Source organism: Schistocerca gregaria, chromosome 2 (genome assembly GCF_023897955.1).
Source record: "Schistocerca gregaria isolate iqSchGreg1 chromosome 2, iqSchGreg1.2, whole genome shotgun sequence".
NCBI classification, from domain to species: domain Eukaryota; kingdom Metazoa; phylum Arthropoda; class Insecta; order Orthoptera; family Acrididae; genus Schistocerca; species Schistocerca gregaria.
In genome coordinates this window covers 352,687,396-352,705,228 of record NC_064921.1, presented here as the reverse complement: position 1 = coordinate 352,705,228, position 17,833 = coordinate 352,687,396, and the positions used below count along the sequence as shown (strand labels likewise).

At 37.8% G+C, this 17,833-nt stretch overlaps 1 protein-coding gene across 15 annotated transcripts in view; it reads left to right on the top strand.

Moving 5' to 3' along the window:
- The window catches only part of LOC126337040 (E3 ubiquitin-protein ligase TRIP12), a 215,765-nt gene that overhangs the window by 140,308 nt on the left and 57,624 nt on the right, over positions 1 to 17,833 (top strand). For all 15 annotated transcript variants that reach the window (XM_050001352.1, XM_050001355.1, XM_050001353.1 and 12 more), the window contains 4 exons: positions 3,433 to 3,551; positions 14,290 to 14,459; positions 14,656 to 14,850; positions 15,620 to 15,808. In XM_050001352.1, coding sequence (XP_049857309.1) covers positions 3,433 to 3,551; positions 14,290 to 14,459; positions 14,656 to 14,850; positions 15,620 to 15,808 — 673 coding nt within the window. The remainder of the gene's footprint in view (positions 1 to 3,432; positions 3,552 to 14,289; positions 14,460 to 14,655; positions 14,851 to 15,619; positions 15,809 to 17,833) is intronic.

Here is a 17,833-nt window from a genome sequence, read left to right as displayed (position 1 = left end):
TTAGCAGACTTTGCTATTACCAGCAGCTTCAGTTTTGGTTTCCACTTGCATTCGATGCAACAAGAACTGCTGTCCTCTCTTCATTTTTTGTTGCCTGGGCAGCCCTTTCTTCTCTTGAGGCTAGAGTTTGATGGAAGCATTTTCTAATTTAGCCCTCTTTCATCGTAGTTATATAGTTGATGAGGAGTAAGGTTTTCTTCTTGTATAATTTTTATTCTATTTCTCACAAAATTGTATAACAGTTTGAGAAGCCACAGAAAGTGTTTCTCCACAAATTTTAAACTACCTTATGCTGTATCTCTTCTTCCACTAATTCAACCATCCTGAACTTGCAGTAAAATCTACCTCACCTTCCTGCAAGTCATTTCTAAAAATTACAGCTTTTTCTTGTAGAGTAGTTCCTGAAATTGGATTTCCTTTTTGTCATTGTTGAGTAAACCAAACAGACAAAGCTTTACTCCTTTTTTCGTACTCAGATTTCTTCATTGTCTTCTGTTCAAATGACGAAATAGAACACTTATTTGATGAAAACTTCCCAGTCTTCTCCCTGTTTCTATGCCAGTCTCCAACTGTTGCTTCACCAATTCTATACTCGATTGCAAGTTTTTTTTTTTTAATGTTTCTCCTTTATCTCGTCTTTTCAAAGTCTTTAGTTTCACACACAGCACCACAAATTTTCTCTTACTCCTTCCACTCATTGTAACTTCGGAATTAAAACATAAAGAAGCACACCGTTACATAGGTACAATACCTGTACATACACACAACGCTTCAAAACTGTGACACTAGTGGACTCACTACAGTACAGGTGTTACTACACAACCATCGACAGTACACACACACACACACACACACACACACACACACACACACACACACACACACACACACCGCAGTCAGCCGAAGTTATAAAATGTGTACTGTGTCTTTACTAAGGCATACTGTATTTTAATGACTGCTGTTGCTTAGTAGGTACAACAATAGGGTAACAGTAATGCTGGGATTCACTGTACAACTGATTGTAAGGCGGTCGCAGTTGGTGAAGGGTTGACAAAGAAAGAGCACTTACACTCCTCGAAACCTAATGCTACCTGTCCATCAATAACAGAAATGTTTTAGCAGTCTCAGGCTCAAGGTTATTTCTGTGTGTTATGAACAAAAACCCTAAGTGGGTCAGTTTTAGCTGTATTGTACACCTGGAAAATTGAAAGAAAGTTCAAAATGCAACACATTCGAAAGTGTTAAATCTTACATGTGGACAACACATGAAAATATGTTTTTACTCTGATTTTATGTAAAATTTTAATTTTCTTAAGGCCAGCTCCCATTACACGGAACCTCAAAATACCATGTCTCAAATTACTTGGATTGTTGTAATAAGAAATCCAGCACCTTGTTTCTTCAAAAATAGAACAAAGAATTGTTCATGAAAAAATGAATTTAAATGACAATTAATGACTTACTGGGAAGCTCTGCAACTTGCAGATCACACGTTTCATAAATGAAATAATATGCAGGTTGTCAGGTGGTCAGAACTTGGGAGAGGTCCTCTTGGTTGATGTTAAATGAGAACAGGAAATTTCATTAAATAAAGAGCATTTAATTCAGTATGTGGAATACATGTGAGATGCACAGGGAAGGAAATTACCAGGTGCAGGTCAGTCTATGAGATTGAACGAACTAAAAAAGTAGGCAATAGTAGAGGTGGCGGTTCATGTTAAGTTCTTTTGGTGACCGGTTATGGAGTATCGAGCCAGGGGCTGTCTCCCAAGAGAGATGTCTGGTCCAGTTGAAATCTAAATTGCAAGAAAATGAAGCACATTGTGTTCTGCTCTCCAGAACCCTCAGACTTCTATACATGCTATTGGCTTAACTGACAGTGTGAATTCACCAGCAAATTCAACAGAGGGTTGAGGGCATCACCTTTCGATGGCTTTAACCAGACAGAACTGCCGTGGTTCTGAAACACAGGTATCTTGGATCACGTAGTCATGGCAAATGTTATGCTAGGAGAAAAGTTGCAGAGACTTGGCTGAGGGCTATGAAATAAAATTTTCAAACTAAATCCCAAAATATTCCATGACTGGCTGGCACCCTGTACAATAAGATGGTGTCAGGTGACGCATTTTAAGAGAACTGTATGTCAGTGATGAAGTTATCTGGAACTGATGGGCCTTCTGGAAACTAAATTATTACTAACTGACAGAAAATGAAATAATTAACACAACAGAGGGGCAATAAACAAATATAAAAAACTCAAGTAAATACTCTTATTATGAAAAGAAAGTGAGGTGCAAGCCTGGAGGAGAGCATTGTTGCTGTTGACAGTTGATCAATGTTGCTTTGATGGAATTGAATAGCCTAAGAACAAAGTTTTTTTTTTTTCCTTTGTCTAAGAAATTACAGCTTAAGCTCAACTGCCAGTATACATTTCTTTAATTTTTATTTACTAACCGGAATGATGATTGTAACTAACTTGTAAATTTCTTTTGTGAATTTCATTGATGTCATTTTTATTGCCTCAAAGCAGATAGTGTGATAGCACAGCAAAATGTGTATTTCTTCCATTACAATAATGCATTTGAATGTCAATTTAAGGAAAGTTATGTGGATGATCAGAACACACCTTCTTGCTTACAACACTTCCATAAAATATATCTTTAATGTATTGTTATAGGTGCCAAATCCATAATTATAGCATGTATGGCACAGATCCACACTCTTCATCAATACTGAAACAATGCTGTTTGTCTGTTCATAATCCCATAAGCACGTAACATTGAGAATGTATTGTTTGAGCAGTGAAATAAATTTGTGAAATAAAAGAAAGAGTGAAGCTGTTAACCATATCAGTGCTCATTTCCTTATAAACTTTGCTCCATTAATCTGTCAGAATTTACCTATGCTTTTAATACTGATGGAACAGTTCTATGTATGCCTATTAAAATAACCATATGAACTGTGTTGATTTTACATTCTACAATTAACCAAAATGAGTTCTTTGTTTGTGATGGCAGGTGATCTATTAGAACAATTAAATTGATCTGAATACTGTGTAATCTAAGAGGAAGAGATATATTAATGGAGTTTTAATGCTGGAATAAGTTTGTATCGCTTATTCAACAGAAATAGCTTTGTTCCTTTGCATGTGATGACTTGTTCTTTTTATTACTGAATACATGCAATGTGTAAAATAGCATGCTGACATTTGAAAATGAACTCACCATGTCTGTGTGGAATTAATGAATGAGTACAGTTAGGATGAATAACTTGTCCTTGTAGACTTCAGCAAACACTATAATTTCCAAAGTAAGCATTTAAGTGATGCACAGTGCTGTTTTTCCTAATCTGCTACAGTTCAATACTATGTACTGTGTTGTATGATGTAATGTATAATGTTAGCTAATAAACAAAATTTGTGATTTGTTATAGACGTCTAAGTGATGTTCTAAAAAGGAAGCGAACACCTAAAAGAAATATGACATCAAATAGGAAATCTCGTCAAGATGATAGTTTATCCTCTTCAGTGATGCAGGATTTTTTCTCAAAAGGTAGGCTTCTCAAAATTAATAGATTTGCGTACCAAGGAATCTATAAACCTTAAAGTACATATCATTGTGAGCTCTGAAAATAAGAAAATTACTGTGGTACACAACTGTAATTGTTTTAATTAAAAATTGATGACTTAGTGATACATTTTGTCATATTTCCCAGAACCAGAACACAAAGAATGTGTTTTATTTGCTATGTTTGTGCAATGTTTAATCTAATCTAATGTAATCTCATAAGTGTTAAGTAAAATTGTTTCTTAATTTAGTAGATTTTGACTATATGCTTAAATTTTTGGATCAAGGTTCTACAGTAATATTACATCTTTTATAACTTTGCTGTGAAAGATGTTGAAAAACTAGTAATACATATACTAGGAAAACAGTTAATTAAAATTAATTTCTTGCGTGTTCTACAGAACTTTCTTTACATAATTTTATCTTGTGTGAATGTTAGCCTTCTTTTGTAAATATTGTCACTATATTAGATTGCATTTAGATCTAGATGGTAAAGAGATTATCCAGTAACTAAATATCCGTCTGGTGAGAATGGCATAAATTTTAATTCTTTTGTCTCTTACCTTGTTCTTTGTTATGAGGATAGATCTGCTCTGAGAATAGCTTCATGAAAGTGAATACTTCTTTGGGGTGACTAGTTAGTTCTTCCCTCTTTCTGAGAATGAATGTTGGTTGTTGGTTAAATTTATTGTGAATGGAAGTGGTATCAATCAGTGTAGGTAATGTCTGGGGTAAACTGGAATAGGAATGGAAATATAGTGGCAAACTTTTTGTTTAATTTCTCCCCTTCAGCCCCTGCCATGTAGGCCACCCTCCATGGAATAGGAGTGGTGATGGAAAAGTATTGGCCTGCCTTATCGACCTGCTTTGCAGGGCAGTTTACTAGCCCCCGACTTGTAGACTGCCCAGCACAATGGGCATCTTGTGATGTGGTAGTATTGCCGTACTTTTTCAACTTGCTTTGCATGGCAGCCTATATGGCAGGGGCAGAAAAGGTTCAAAGCCCCTGGCATATAGGCTGCCCGTAATGGGGGACTTGTTAAGGTCATACTATTGGGCTGATTTATCAACCTATTTTTGCAGGGGCTGCACATGCAGATGGGAACAGCTGGGGGAAGGTTGAGAGAGTAGACGAGGAGATGGATAGGTATTTAAGTACATGAGGAGATGGATAGGGAGAGGGGCCCACAAGCGGTAGTTTAGGGGCACACAAACAGCAGACTTTCAGAATATCTGCACTGTGGGGTTTTATAACCTCCTAGCTCGAGGCATTTTTTCTTTCTTTCTTTCTTTCTTTCTTTTTTTTTTCTTTCTCTCTCTCTCTCTCTCTCTCTCTCTCTCTCTCTCTCTCTCTCTCTCTCTCTCTCTCTCTCCTTCTTCTTCTTCTTCTTCTTCTTCTTTTTTTAAAAAAAAATCCTGCCATGTAGGTCGACCTACACAGCAGGCCATGGGTTTTCCGAGCAGTAATTCTGTGCTCAGTCCAACCATTGGCTTAAAGTTCTTCAGGTAGTATAACCTAATATGTCCTGGACCACATACTTGAAGTGATAGTTGTAGCAGGTCATATTCGTTGTTGTGACTTGTTGCAAACGAACAAACAATACTAATAGTTGCAACAGGTTGTGTTTGCTGTTGTGACCTGTTGCAACTATGAGTATTGTTTATTTGACTGATTTTCTCTTCTTAAATCCTAAAATCGATTATTATCTTTTTAAGATTACTCCTTACCCCGAAAAACCAGGAAAATTGGAAGTAATATTTTGCTTGTTGGATGATTACCATTCAACCAACTGTAAAACTGTTAAAACATTCCTCTGAAAGTGCATTTAAGTGACATATCAGTGTGATTTATAAATCACTGCTCTGCATGTCATCAGCTTTTAGGGTCATTCCATATCAAATCACCCAATAAAAAATAAATTTTACACCCACCTCCTTAGATTTTCATGAAATTTGGCTCAAATGGTTCTAATACCATCCTGACAACACCTGCAAATTTTATCGCTGTATCTCTTATAGTTTTTTTATAAATTTTTAAAGTTTTTATGTTTTGCACTTTCTGAACCTTCGGAAATGGTAAATTTAATTTGTATTCAAAACTTTAAAACTCCTTATCTTAAAAACTCTTTTAGATAACATCATGAATTTTTGCAGAAAGTTTATTTATTATACTTATTTGAAGACAAATATGATACTATATATATATGATGTGACTTACCAAACAAAAGCACTGGCAGGTCGATAGACAACACAAAATTCTAGCTTTCGCAACCAACGGTTGCTTCTTCAGGAAAGAGGGAAGGAGAGGGAAAGACGAAAGGATGTGGGTTTTAAGGGAGAGGGTTGGGAGTCATTCCAATCCCGGGAGCGGAAAGACTTACCTTAAGGGGAAACAAGGGGACACACACACACACACACACACACACACACACACACACACAGACATTTGTAAAGGTAAAGAGTTTGGGCAGAGATGTCAGTCGAGGCGGAAGTACAGAGGCAAAGATGTTGTTGAAAGACAGGTGAGGTATGAGTGGCGGCAACTTGAAATTAGCGGAGGTTGAGGCCTGGCGGATATCGAGAAGAGAGGGTATACTGAAGGGCAAGTTCCCATCTCCGGAGTTCTGACAGGTTGGTGTTAGTGGGAAGTATCCTGATTTGGTACAGATTTATTGATGACATCTTCATGATCTGGACTCACAGCGAAGAAGAACTCCAGAATTTCCTCTCCAACCTCAACTCCTTTGGTTCCATCAGATTCACCTGGTCCTACTCCGAAACCCATGCCACTTTCCTTGACGTTGACCTCTATTTGTCCAATGGCCAGCTTCACACGTCCGTCCACATCAAACCCACCAACAAGCAACAGTACCCCCATAATTACAGCTGCCACCCATTCCACATCAAACAGTCCCTTCCCTACAGCCTAGGTCTTCGTGGCAAACGAATCTGTTCCAGTCCGGAATCCTTGAACCATTACACCAACAACCTGAAAACAGCTTTTGCATTCCGCAACTACCCTCCCAACCTGGTACAGAAGCAAATAACCAGAGCCACTTCCTCATCCCCTCAAACCCAGAACCTCCCACAGAAGAGCCCCACTTGTGACAGGATACTTTCCGGGACTGGGTCTGGCTCTGAATGTGGCTCTCCAGCAGGGATACGACTTCCTCAAATCCTGCCCTGGAATGAGATCCATCCTTCATGAAATCCTCCCCACTCCACCAAGAGTTTGGTAAGTCCCCTCATCTTTGATATATATATATATATATATATATATAAAAACGGATGGTTTTTTTTAATAATAATTGCAATATCTAGAGTCTCAGACCTGATAGAATGCTCAAATTTGTTCTAATTTACTCTTAAAACATATAGGCTACTTGATAAAAGAAAAATAGTGATGGCTTTTTAACATGTTTATTAATTATAGTAGATTACATTAGAATTAAGCACAAAGATAGTGTATTTACTACACTTACGTATAGCCCAACTGATTGCTTGAAACATTGAATTTTTTGAGTAATTTTGTCTTTTTAATAAACATTAATGCCGACAAACTGTTTTTTCCACTTCATCCAAGAGCTTTCAGTTCTTTTGATACAGTCTTTTTTGAAGTAATACATTCTTCCAGTGCCGCTTGATTGAGGTGCGTCCACTACACAAGACTGCGCTCCAAAGGCACTATGCAAGAATCTTCTCTTTCAGGCCAATAAAATGATGCAGCTGGTTCTGAAGGATGTAGAAATAGAATTTCTGCATCTTCTTCATCATTGAATATTGTTTTGCCAGTCCAAAGTACCAGTTACCATCATAATTTGCAGCCACATAGCTATTTATGGACGATTCAATACGAACCCAATCAGAAGAAGAATGGAAAGAAAAGCCTAAGGAGGGTCTCATACTATCTGTAGTCCTTCTAATTTCAAGGTTGTTTGTTGGAAGTGGTTTGAAGTTATGAAAACTTCTTGTTCCAGGAATGGTTCGGGTTGCTGAAAAATGTTTTTCTAGTTTTAACTGTAGCAAATCAGCTTCTTTTTGTCAATAAAGTGAATATGAATGTTTTCAATATTTTTTTCCACAAAACTTGTACACGTCAATTGCTGTCATTATTTGTTTTTCGTCTGAAAGCTGTAGACTGGCTTTCCTTAAAATTCTTTTAATAGTTCCTCCTAGGCCATCACAAATTGACTTCCCATGACTCGTTGCAAAAAAAGTGTTGGGCCTTCAAATTAAAGTCTCTCAAGTGTTCAGTCAAATTTTTAAAACTGTTTCTAGTTTTGTACTGCCCAGCACAACCATCTGTAAAGTAGTGAACTGAGTCAATGTCAGTATGATATAATGACAGCCAGTTTGTAATTTCTTTTTGTACAAAGTTAACAAAACCAGTGTTATGTTCCTGGTAATCACTAGTAAAACAGTGGTTGGAAACAAAAACATTGTTTTCCTCATTTCTTAGAAAATCTCCAACTGGGTGTAGAGTACAACCACCTCTATTCCAGTGGTAACTTTGGATCTCATTTTGTATAATAAAGGAATAATTTTCACTGAAATCCACCACAATCATTGCTGTTTTGGGTGGTGGGTCTTCTTTCAATCTTTTAAAGGCTGCTGATTGGGATTTTGCTATAAACGAGTGCAGGGTGAGCTTTTCCAATGACCTAACCAATAAAGAAATGTAGCCTTCAACACTGATAGACTGTTTGATCATTTCTGCCCTGTCTGTGTTAACCCACTGACTGATTACAATTTCTTCTTCTGAATCATAATCTTCACTTAGTTTTTCAGTTAAGTACTCAGTTAGTGCAGTATTTGCAGGACAGCTGTCGCAATGATGTAGCATGCAGTTTTGGTTTTCCGTGTTGCACACAAGCATCTTAATTAGGTCTTTATAAAATTCTTCAATTTTCACAGCATCCAGTAATAGTTTAACATTCTGGTGGATACTGCATACACATACAGTGTGTGTGCCTGCAACACCAGCAAGGATACACCATTTAGGTCCCAAGAAACAAAATTTTGAAAATCCTACTTCTACCTCTGGATTCTCCCATTTGAAAGAATAAGAGTTCTCTCAAGTTACACAAAATGCATGTACACATTTTTTTGACCACTTACTGGAACTTTCATCCTTTTCATAAAAATCTGTCTTACTGTCTTACAGTCTTACTGTATTTTCAGAAAGAGTTTTACCTTTTTTTGGACCAAGAGTTTCCAAAATACCCTTTTCAGATTTTAGCTTTCTAGCTTGTCGCACCATGTACTCACTTACATTAAATTCTTTCATCACTTTATTTCGGCTCCAAGAATCTGGAGCCAAGGCCAGAATATGGATTTTTCTAGATCTCCCAACAGATGAAATCTTCTCTTTCATAAAAGAAATCATTACATCAAAATCCTTTGCTTTCTCAACCACACTTGTCTCTTCTTCGTCATCATCAGAACATGGTGCATCATATTTTAATGCTTTTGAAACTGCCTTTTTTGCAGTCTTTTCAATACTACTAACCTTCCTTTTAAAATAAGACCCTTTACTTCATTCTGACAAGTCGTGAAGCTTTATCGGTGTTAAACCTAAATTATCAAGAGCAATGTTTGTTTGTACGAGGGATTCATTTCTGGATCCAATGATTCTAATTCAACCATGACTTCATCATCTGTTTCACTTTCATTGACTTCAACTCTTAATTTTTCCTCACAAAAGCAAAGCTTTTGTCAGTAATTGTTTAGAAAGATCCAAGCCTACACTTCTCAACGATTTTTTTGATGGGCTTTTTGTGGTTTTTTAGTGGGTCTACACATGTTATTTGATACTTTTGAAAAGCATTTAACAATAGTAGCTGTGATGTGAACATATATTCTTAAATTCACACAGATTAATTCCAGATCATAAGTGGATCAAATCTTTTTCTTCCTCACTCAATTCAGATACCGGTTGTAACTTTTTTGAAGGTGTGTAGGTTGTTTGGAAACAGTCTGATTTTTTAAATAACCCTACGCTACAGGTTTGAACATCTGACATACTGATTTCACTTTTGGTCTGATTACTGGTCTGGTTACTTTTATAGGATATTGGGAAAGAATCTCTGTAAACTAAGTAACAGTACTTGTTCTGAAAGTTCAAATAAACTTAATAAAATACTATCCAAGCACAATTTAACACTGTAATAATTTTTTACTTCAAAACACAGGAGTAACAAAACAAAATCCAAGCGTACATTGTTACTCCAAGAAGACAAAAATTTATTTTCGGTGTCTAAGTCAATTGGTGCTTTTTATTTTTTAAATATTATTTTAAAAATTAGATAACTATTAAACAGGTTAAAAAGCCAACATAATTTTTCTTTTATCTAATAACCTATACAATTAAGAGTATTTTAAAACAATTTTGAGCTTTCTATCAGGTCTGAGACTCTAGATATTGCAGTTTTTGTAAAATTAAACATTCGTTAGCTTTTTTAAAAAAATGCTGTACTTTTTTCCATTTGGAAGATTTTAATGTATCTCTATGGTAATTTTTTTAACATTTAGTTATAATACACAAACTTATTCCAAACTTTCATACTGATATCTTGAGTATTCTTTAATATACAAAGTTTTTTAGTTGTGAGGACACGTTTAAGTTAAGATTTCCGACTGCTGAAACAACGCCAAATCTAAAAACTTTAAATATATATATATATATATATATATATATATATATATACACCTTCTGCAGAAACATTCCATTGTTTCCTCTGCTGTATTCCTCTTAGTACAGAGCCATTACAATCTTCTGTTGGTAATGCAGTGAGGATGTTACAAAATACATGATTCAGAAAAAAAATGATGTTGCCTTAAAGAAACATAATAAGGTGTAAACAGGCAGACACAAGAAGCTAAAAAATTTTGTTGTTTGAAGCACTCCCATATTAACACACCATTGTTGACCAGTAAATAATAGCCTAATAGTTTAGAATAGTTTGACCATGTGCAACTGATAAAGACTGATCGGTTAATATTTGCATGGGAGTTGTTTCGTATCAAATTCTACAAACTAATCAGGATGTCAGGTAGCAATAATGGATACATAGTGTGTTGTTAAGTTTCTGTATATATTGTTTAAACAGCACAAATGACGCAGGTACTCCTTTCGTCTGACAAAATAATTATGTTTAACTCATCACAGGTCACCTCTTAATATCGTCACATGCCAATGTTCTCCACGTGGCACTGAAAGCACAATCCTCACTGCAGTTCAATTTGTGGGTACCTGATGCAGTTGTCTTGTAATCACGGTGCACAAATTAACATTTAAACACATCAACAAGTCGCTCAATTAATGCCATTTTTGTATTTGCTGTAGGTCACGTCCACATCATTGGGTGACAAACACTTGTAAATGCGGTCGGCCGTCCTTCCAAAATCCACCCTGTGCACTTAGCAGCCAACAACTTGCTTTCTCAGAGTCTCAACACTGACTACCTGGCGCACTGGCCACTTGACTATCTATAGTACCTATTGCAACCTGTGTTTGGCAAAGATATATTGTCCTCAATATGTAAGGGACACTTGACCTCCTTACAAGTTTTTCAGGAGATAATAGCTGCTTAAAATTCATTGGTTTAACTTAGCATTTCTACGTATGCCAGTCTGTACAAAATAAGTTGTTGTTTTCAAATAATCTTTGTATACTCCTGTTATACCTGCGAATGTAGCAGATGTTTTTTGCAGACCTTTTATATATAAACGAAATGGTGGAAAGTACAGGATAGAATAACAATAATGTTATGAAATGGGTAGATTGTTACTCACCATAGAGAGGAGACATAGTCGCAGACAGGCGTAATGAAAAGACTGCAATACTTTTTAGCTTCTCGCTCAAAAGTGTGTGTGTGTGTGTGTGTGTGTGTGTGTGTGTGTGTGTGTGTGTGTGGTGTGTGTGGTGTGTGTGGTGTGTGTTGTTTCTACTTCTGAAGAAGAACTTTTGGCTGAAAGCTAAATATATAGCTGTTTATTGTGCCTGTCTGCAATTTAATGTCCCCCTATAAGGTAAGTAGGAATCTGTCCTTTTCATAATATTGTTCTTACATACAGGATGACCTTTAAAGCTTGTAAAGGTGCTGCAAGGTAGGTTGTCTTGAGAAATAATAGATAAAAAACATTAGATATGTTGCACTGTTGGAGTTAATTAGCATTGAAATCAGCCTCTGACGCTGTTGTTGTCTTCAGTCCCGAGACTGATTTGATGCAGCTCTCCATGCTACTCTATCCTGCACAAGCTTCTTCCTCTCTCAGTACCTACTGCAGCCTACATCCTTCTCAGTCTGCTTAGTGTATTCATCTCTTGGTCTCCCTCTACAATTTTTGCCCTCCACGCTCCCCTCCAGTAGTAAAATGGTGATCCCTCGATGCCTCAGAACATGTCCTACCAACCAATCCCTTCTTCTAGTCAAGTTGTCACAAACTCCTCTTCTCCCTAATTCTATTCAATACCTCCTCATTAGTTACGTGTTCTGTCCATCTAAACTTCAGCAGTCTTCTGCAGCACCACATTCCAAAAGCTTCTGTTCTCTTCTTGTCCAAATTATTTATCGCCCATGTTTCATTTCCATACATTGCTACACTCCATACAAATACTTTCAGAAAAGACTTCCTGATACTTAAATCTATACTTGATGTTAACAAATTTCTCTTCTTCAGAAACACTTACCTTGCCATTGCCAGTCTACATTTTATATCCTCTCTACTTCGACCATCATCAGTTATTTTGCTCCCCAAATAGCAAAACTCCTTCACCACTTTAAGTGTCTCATTTCCTAATCTAATTCCCTCAGCATCACCCGATTTAATTTGACTACATTCCATTATCCTCGTTTTGCTTTTGTTGATGTTCATCTTATATCCTCCTTTCAAGACACTGTCCATTCCGCTCAACTGCTCTTCAAAGTCCTTTGCTGCCTGTGACAGATTTACAGTGTCATCGGCGAAGCTCAAAGTATTTAATTTTTCTTTCGTTTCGTTTCCTTTACTGCTTGCTCAATATACAGATTGAATAACATCGGGGAGAGGCTACAACCCTGTTTCACTCCCTTCCCAACCACTGCTTCCCTTTCATGTCCCTCGACTCTTATAACTGTCATCTGGTTTATGTAAAAATGGTAAATAACCTTTCGCTCCCTGTGTTTTACCCCTGCCACCTTCAGAATTTGAAAGAGAGTATTCCAGTCAACATTGTCAAAAGCTTTCTTTAAGTCTACAAATGCTAGAAACGTAGGTTTGCCTTTTCTTAATCTTTCTTCTAAGATAAGTCATAAGGTCAGTACCGCCTCAAGTGTTCCAACATTTCTACGGAATCCGAACTGATCTTCCCGAGGTCGGCTTCTATCAGTTTTTCCATTCGTCTGTAAAGAATTCGTGTTAGTACTTTGCAGCTGTGACTTATTAAACTGATAGTTCGGTAATTTTCGCATCTGTCAACACCTGCTTTCTTTGGGATTGGAATTATTATATTCTTCTTGAAGTCAGAGGGAATTTCGCCTGTCTCGTACATCTTGCTCAGCGGATGGTAGAATTTTGTCAGGACTAGCTCTCCCAAGGCTGTCTACTACCGGGCCCTTGTTTTGACTTAGGTGTTTCAGTGCTCTGTCAAACTCTTCACGCAGTATCGTATCTCCCATTTCATTTTCATGTACATCCTCTTCCATTTTCATGATATTGTCCTCAAGAAAATCTACCCTGTATAGACCCTCTATATACTCCTTCCACCTTTCTGCTTTCCCTTCTTTGCTTAGAACTGGGTTTCCATCTGAGCTCTTGATATTCATACACATGGTTCTCTTCTCTCCAAAGGTCTCTTTAATTTTCCTGTAGGCAGTATCTATCTTACCCCTAGTGAGATAAGCCTCTACATCCTTACATTTGTCCTCTAGCCATCCCTGCTTAGCCATTTTACACTTCCTGTCGATCTCATTCCGTTTCGCATGCTTCACTTACTGCATTTTTATATTTTCTCCTTTCGTCAATTAAATTCAGTATCTCTTCTGTTACCCAAGGATTTCTCTTAGCCCTTGTCTTTTTACCTAATTGATCCTCTGCTGCCTTCACTATTTCATTCCTCAAAGCTACCCATTCTTCTTCTACTGTATTTCCCCCCCCCCCCCCCCCCCCCATTCCTGTCAATTGTTCCCTTATGCTCTCCCTGAAACTCTGTGCAACCTCTGGTTCTTTCAGTTTATCCAGGTCCTATCTTCTTAAATTCCCACATTTTCTTCAGTTTTAATCTACAGTTCATAACCAGTAGAATGTGGTCAGAGTCAACATCTGCTCCTGGAAATGTTTTATAATGGGCTTTTGTGCACGCAATATCAAGCACACAGACAGAGGCAGTGTTGCCAAACATGTTCTTTTTCAGTTCCGAAAACCAAACAAGAGTGTGATACAAAAATTGGACATGGAACGCTAATAAGAATCAAACCCAAGCCAATGGCTGAACAATCTCATGCACTATCATCTATGTTATAAAAAAGACTGACACTTAATTGTACCTGGCAGCTGCTTGAATTTGCGCTCCTCAATTTTTTTTTCTTTACAATTATTTTGTAAAACAAATCACCCTGCAATAGCTTTACAATCTATTCAGATTATTTTGTCAATCTTGTATAAATGAAACATTCAATAATATTGTTAGTTTGAAATGCATAAATTTTGTGAATGTTATTTCTCTCACATTGCATGTGTACAGCAACTTCACTGGGCAGCTCTGGAAGGTCCACACCAACAGGTACAGCCCGTTCCCGCTTTGCAGGAGCAACTTCTAAAACAACAAGCTTTTTAGCAAGTCTTAATCCTGCTCGATGGGGTCGCAATGCAAATTCTAGTAGCTCCGGAGCCTCAGAGAGACACTTTCATAAGGTAAGTATTTTGTTCTCCTCCTTCACAGTTTGTCAATTCTGAAAATGAATGACACAGTTACGAGGCTAGTCTTGTGGTATCACCAGCATCTTGTTTGCTATTTACTTTTCTTAATGAGCATTGTCAAAAGTTTATCATACAATTATTATGAAAATATCAAAGTTTGGTTGAGAATGTTACATATTCATTTTTACAGGAATCTTCCATCACAAAGTCGCCAAGTAATCCTAATCTTTCTGCTGGTAATAAGGAGAAAGCTCGTACATGGATAAGAGAACAGGCTCAGCATTTCATTCAAATTTATTCAGGCCATGAAGTCAGTGGGCCAGCACATCCAGCAATGAATGTTCTTGCTAGACTTACTCAAGCCATCACAAAACTTCAGTCACAGGTATATTATCAAAAATGTGATTTTATTTTGTGTGTGTGTGTGTGTGTGTGTGTGTGTGTGTGTGTGTGTGTTGTAGTAGTTCATGCTCCGACCAGCTAGCAGAAGAATGTCTATGTAATGTCTGTATACTGTCTGATAAGGAACATCACAAAAGAAGTCAGTCCTGCTCACTATATTCACGTTGAGTGCGTATTAATTGTACCAGCCAGCTCAAATAATCATAGGCTCCCCAATGTGTATGAGCACAGCTACACATAGATGCATACAAACTGCTATTATTGCACTAATCGTGGTTACAGTCTATATACGGCAATAGTTTCTCCACTGAAGTTTTCAGTTTACGTAAGCATATAATATTATTTGGTTTGAAATAAATTTATATTATGCTGGTTTATTATAGTCTAACCACATCCCGTCAATTTCTTAAAGAAGTAACCTTTCCATAACCTGTGCGGAATTAGTTACGTAAATTTCAGTCAAAGGGTTTGCAATAAGATCCAGATTTCACTCTGTGGTCAGAAGAAAGGCAATACCTTTATGCTCCTTAAACAGAAATTTGCTGTTCAATTAAAATTATAACTTTTTTTTGTTATCATGACACATTTTCATTGTCTACAAATCCATGCAATTGTCTTTCCTATTGAGGATCAAAATGTGCTGTTAACACTTTCCTTACTGCTGCCTGGCATTCTTTTACCTCCCACTTTTGAATTGTCACTCTTGTGTTATAACATTTTATGTAATATTACTGGTATATTTGCTTTTGCAGCCTAATGAAAGCTTGGGTGCGCTTCAAGAGCTGCGAAGTATTGTCATAGAATCTGATATCTCTCCATTTGAAGTGAACCACAGTGGTCTTATCAGAGCTCTCCTGCAGTACTTGACTAAGGAGGACAGCCCAGTGGATTCAAGGGAGCAACGACTGCGAACATTTCTGCATGTTTTTGCAGGATGCCCAGTAAGTATAATCTAGAATAGATTAATGTGTCTAATTTTTGTGTATCAGGCTACAATTTTTTCTTAAACTGATGTAGCATACACTAGCACACGCTACTATCGTGTATTTAAATTTTGGCATTTAATATGTTGATAGCAGTACTTTATTGTAACTGTCAGGCTTAAAATGCTCTTTCATATTTTTATTGTTTATTTAGTTGTATGTGAACCTTCGTGATTTATGTACGAGCCAGTAACATTAATGGGACCACCACCCACGTTCAACATCGACGTGCTATAACCACTTACAAATGACAGGTGGCAGCACTATCAGTTGAGTGTATATAAAGCACGCTGGGATGTGGACAACAGTGCGTTTGTCATAGTGTGGAAACGGAGCGATTTGTGTGGCATCCAAAAGGGCGTGATTATTGGCTATTGGGTCAAGGGTAGATGCATTTCTGAAATGACTAATTTGTAAACTGTTCACTTGCAACCCTGGTTAAAGTATACTGTGCGTGGCAAAATGGTGCTATCCAAAACCAGTGCTGAGGCAACTTTGGTGCACCACGTACCATAGATGATACGGTTGAAAGACGACTACAGAGACGCGTATGAGCAAATAGACATGCAAGCAATTGACTGCCCAGATTAACCAAGGGGCTACCAGCAATCTCTCCTCATTGACTATTCAGTGAACTTTGCTGTGTATGGGCCTCCACAGCAGATCCTTGGTTCACACTCCCTTTGTCACTGACGAACAGCAATCAAAAAGGGTGGAATTAGTGTGCCAATACCGCAACTGGACATCCACTGAGTGGTGACAGTTGGCCTTTCCAGATGAATCATGTTTTATGCTCATATCAGGCAGATGGCTCTTACTGCAGAGGTCACCCACTCCTAGGCTGGAAACCCTTCTGTTTCGTCAGGATGAGGCCAAGTGTGTAGGTTCCTTAAATGGCACACACATGTAAATAAGATATTTGTACTGATTCTTATTCTAACCATCCCTTTACAGCAAAGATATTGTAGGGAGGTATGGCTATCTGAGTAGGCCAACGGAAAATTTTGAGCTGATGGATAAAGATGTATGTAGTTGCATTCTCCCAGTATTGTGTTAATTAAATGTTATAATATGCAGAAGTCGCAAGTCTCCTATCGAGCTACTTGTTAATCTCAACCTCCCAATGAGACAAGGACTTCCAATTTTAAGTGGGCCTTTCGGTGGGGAAAGTCAAAATGAAGAGAGAATAGTCATTGTAGCAGCACTGGCACTGCTGTACATCATTGGGGGAGAATGGAAATATTAAGCCGTACACTAAAACTCAAAGGAATTAACATTGAATAAATGTTCCAGAACTGCCACAACATTCTTAACACACATGCATCCATACCTGCACACGTTTCTGGGTATACAATTTCTGGTGCAGTTAAATGGTAATTACTTCACCTCTGAACAATTCAAATTCTCTCTCTCTCTCTCCCCCCAATCCCTATATAAAGAACCTCTGCTGTGATGTCAGAATAAATCTTGTTGCAATGTTTTTTTCATGATGGCCGGTGGCTTCATAAAGCCAGAGTGGAATCTGCTGGAATCAGAAACAGTCTCAGGGCTGCTGAAGATTGCTGCGCCAGTCCTGAGCATACGTTGGTGGGTTGCCCACCTGTTGGTTCGCTAGTGCTTCGCATGGGCTGGTCTGCTACTGATGAGGCCATGACCCGTGTGTGTGTGTGTGTGTGTGTGTGTGTGTGTGTGTGTGTGTGTGTGTAATTTACACAATGCCCATCGACTATTCTATCCCTCCCAGGTCACTGTTTGTATTGTCCCACCAGTTGGACCACGATATATGATGCTTTGATGTTGGGTTGAATGTGGACCCTGGCTAGCTGGTTCTGTAGGCAATCAAACCCAAGTGATGCTGAAGTTTCAGAGCAATTTGTGCCTTGACTTGGAACAGTGTTGGCAGACTTGTGGATGACCCATCAGTGGTGGCTTCAGTACTGGATGATGGTTCGTAGTCATCTGTGGCTACGGATTGGTGGTTAT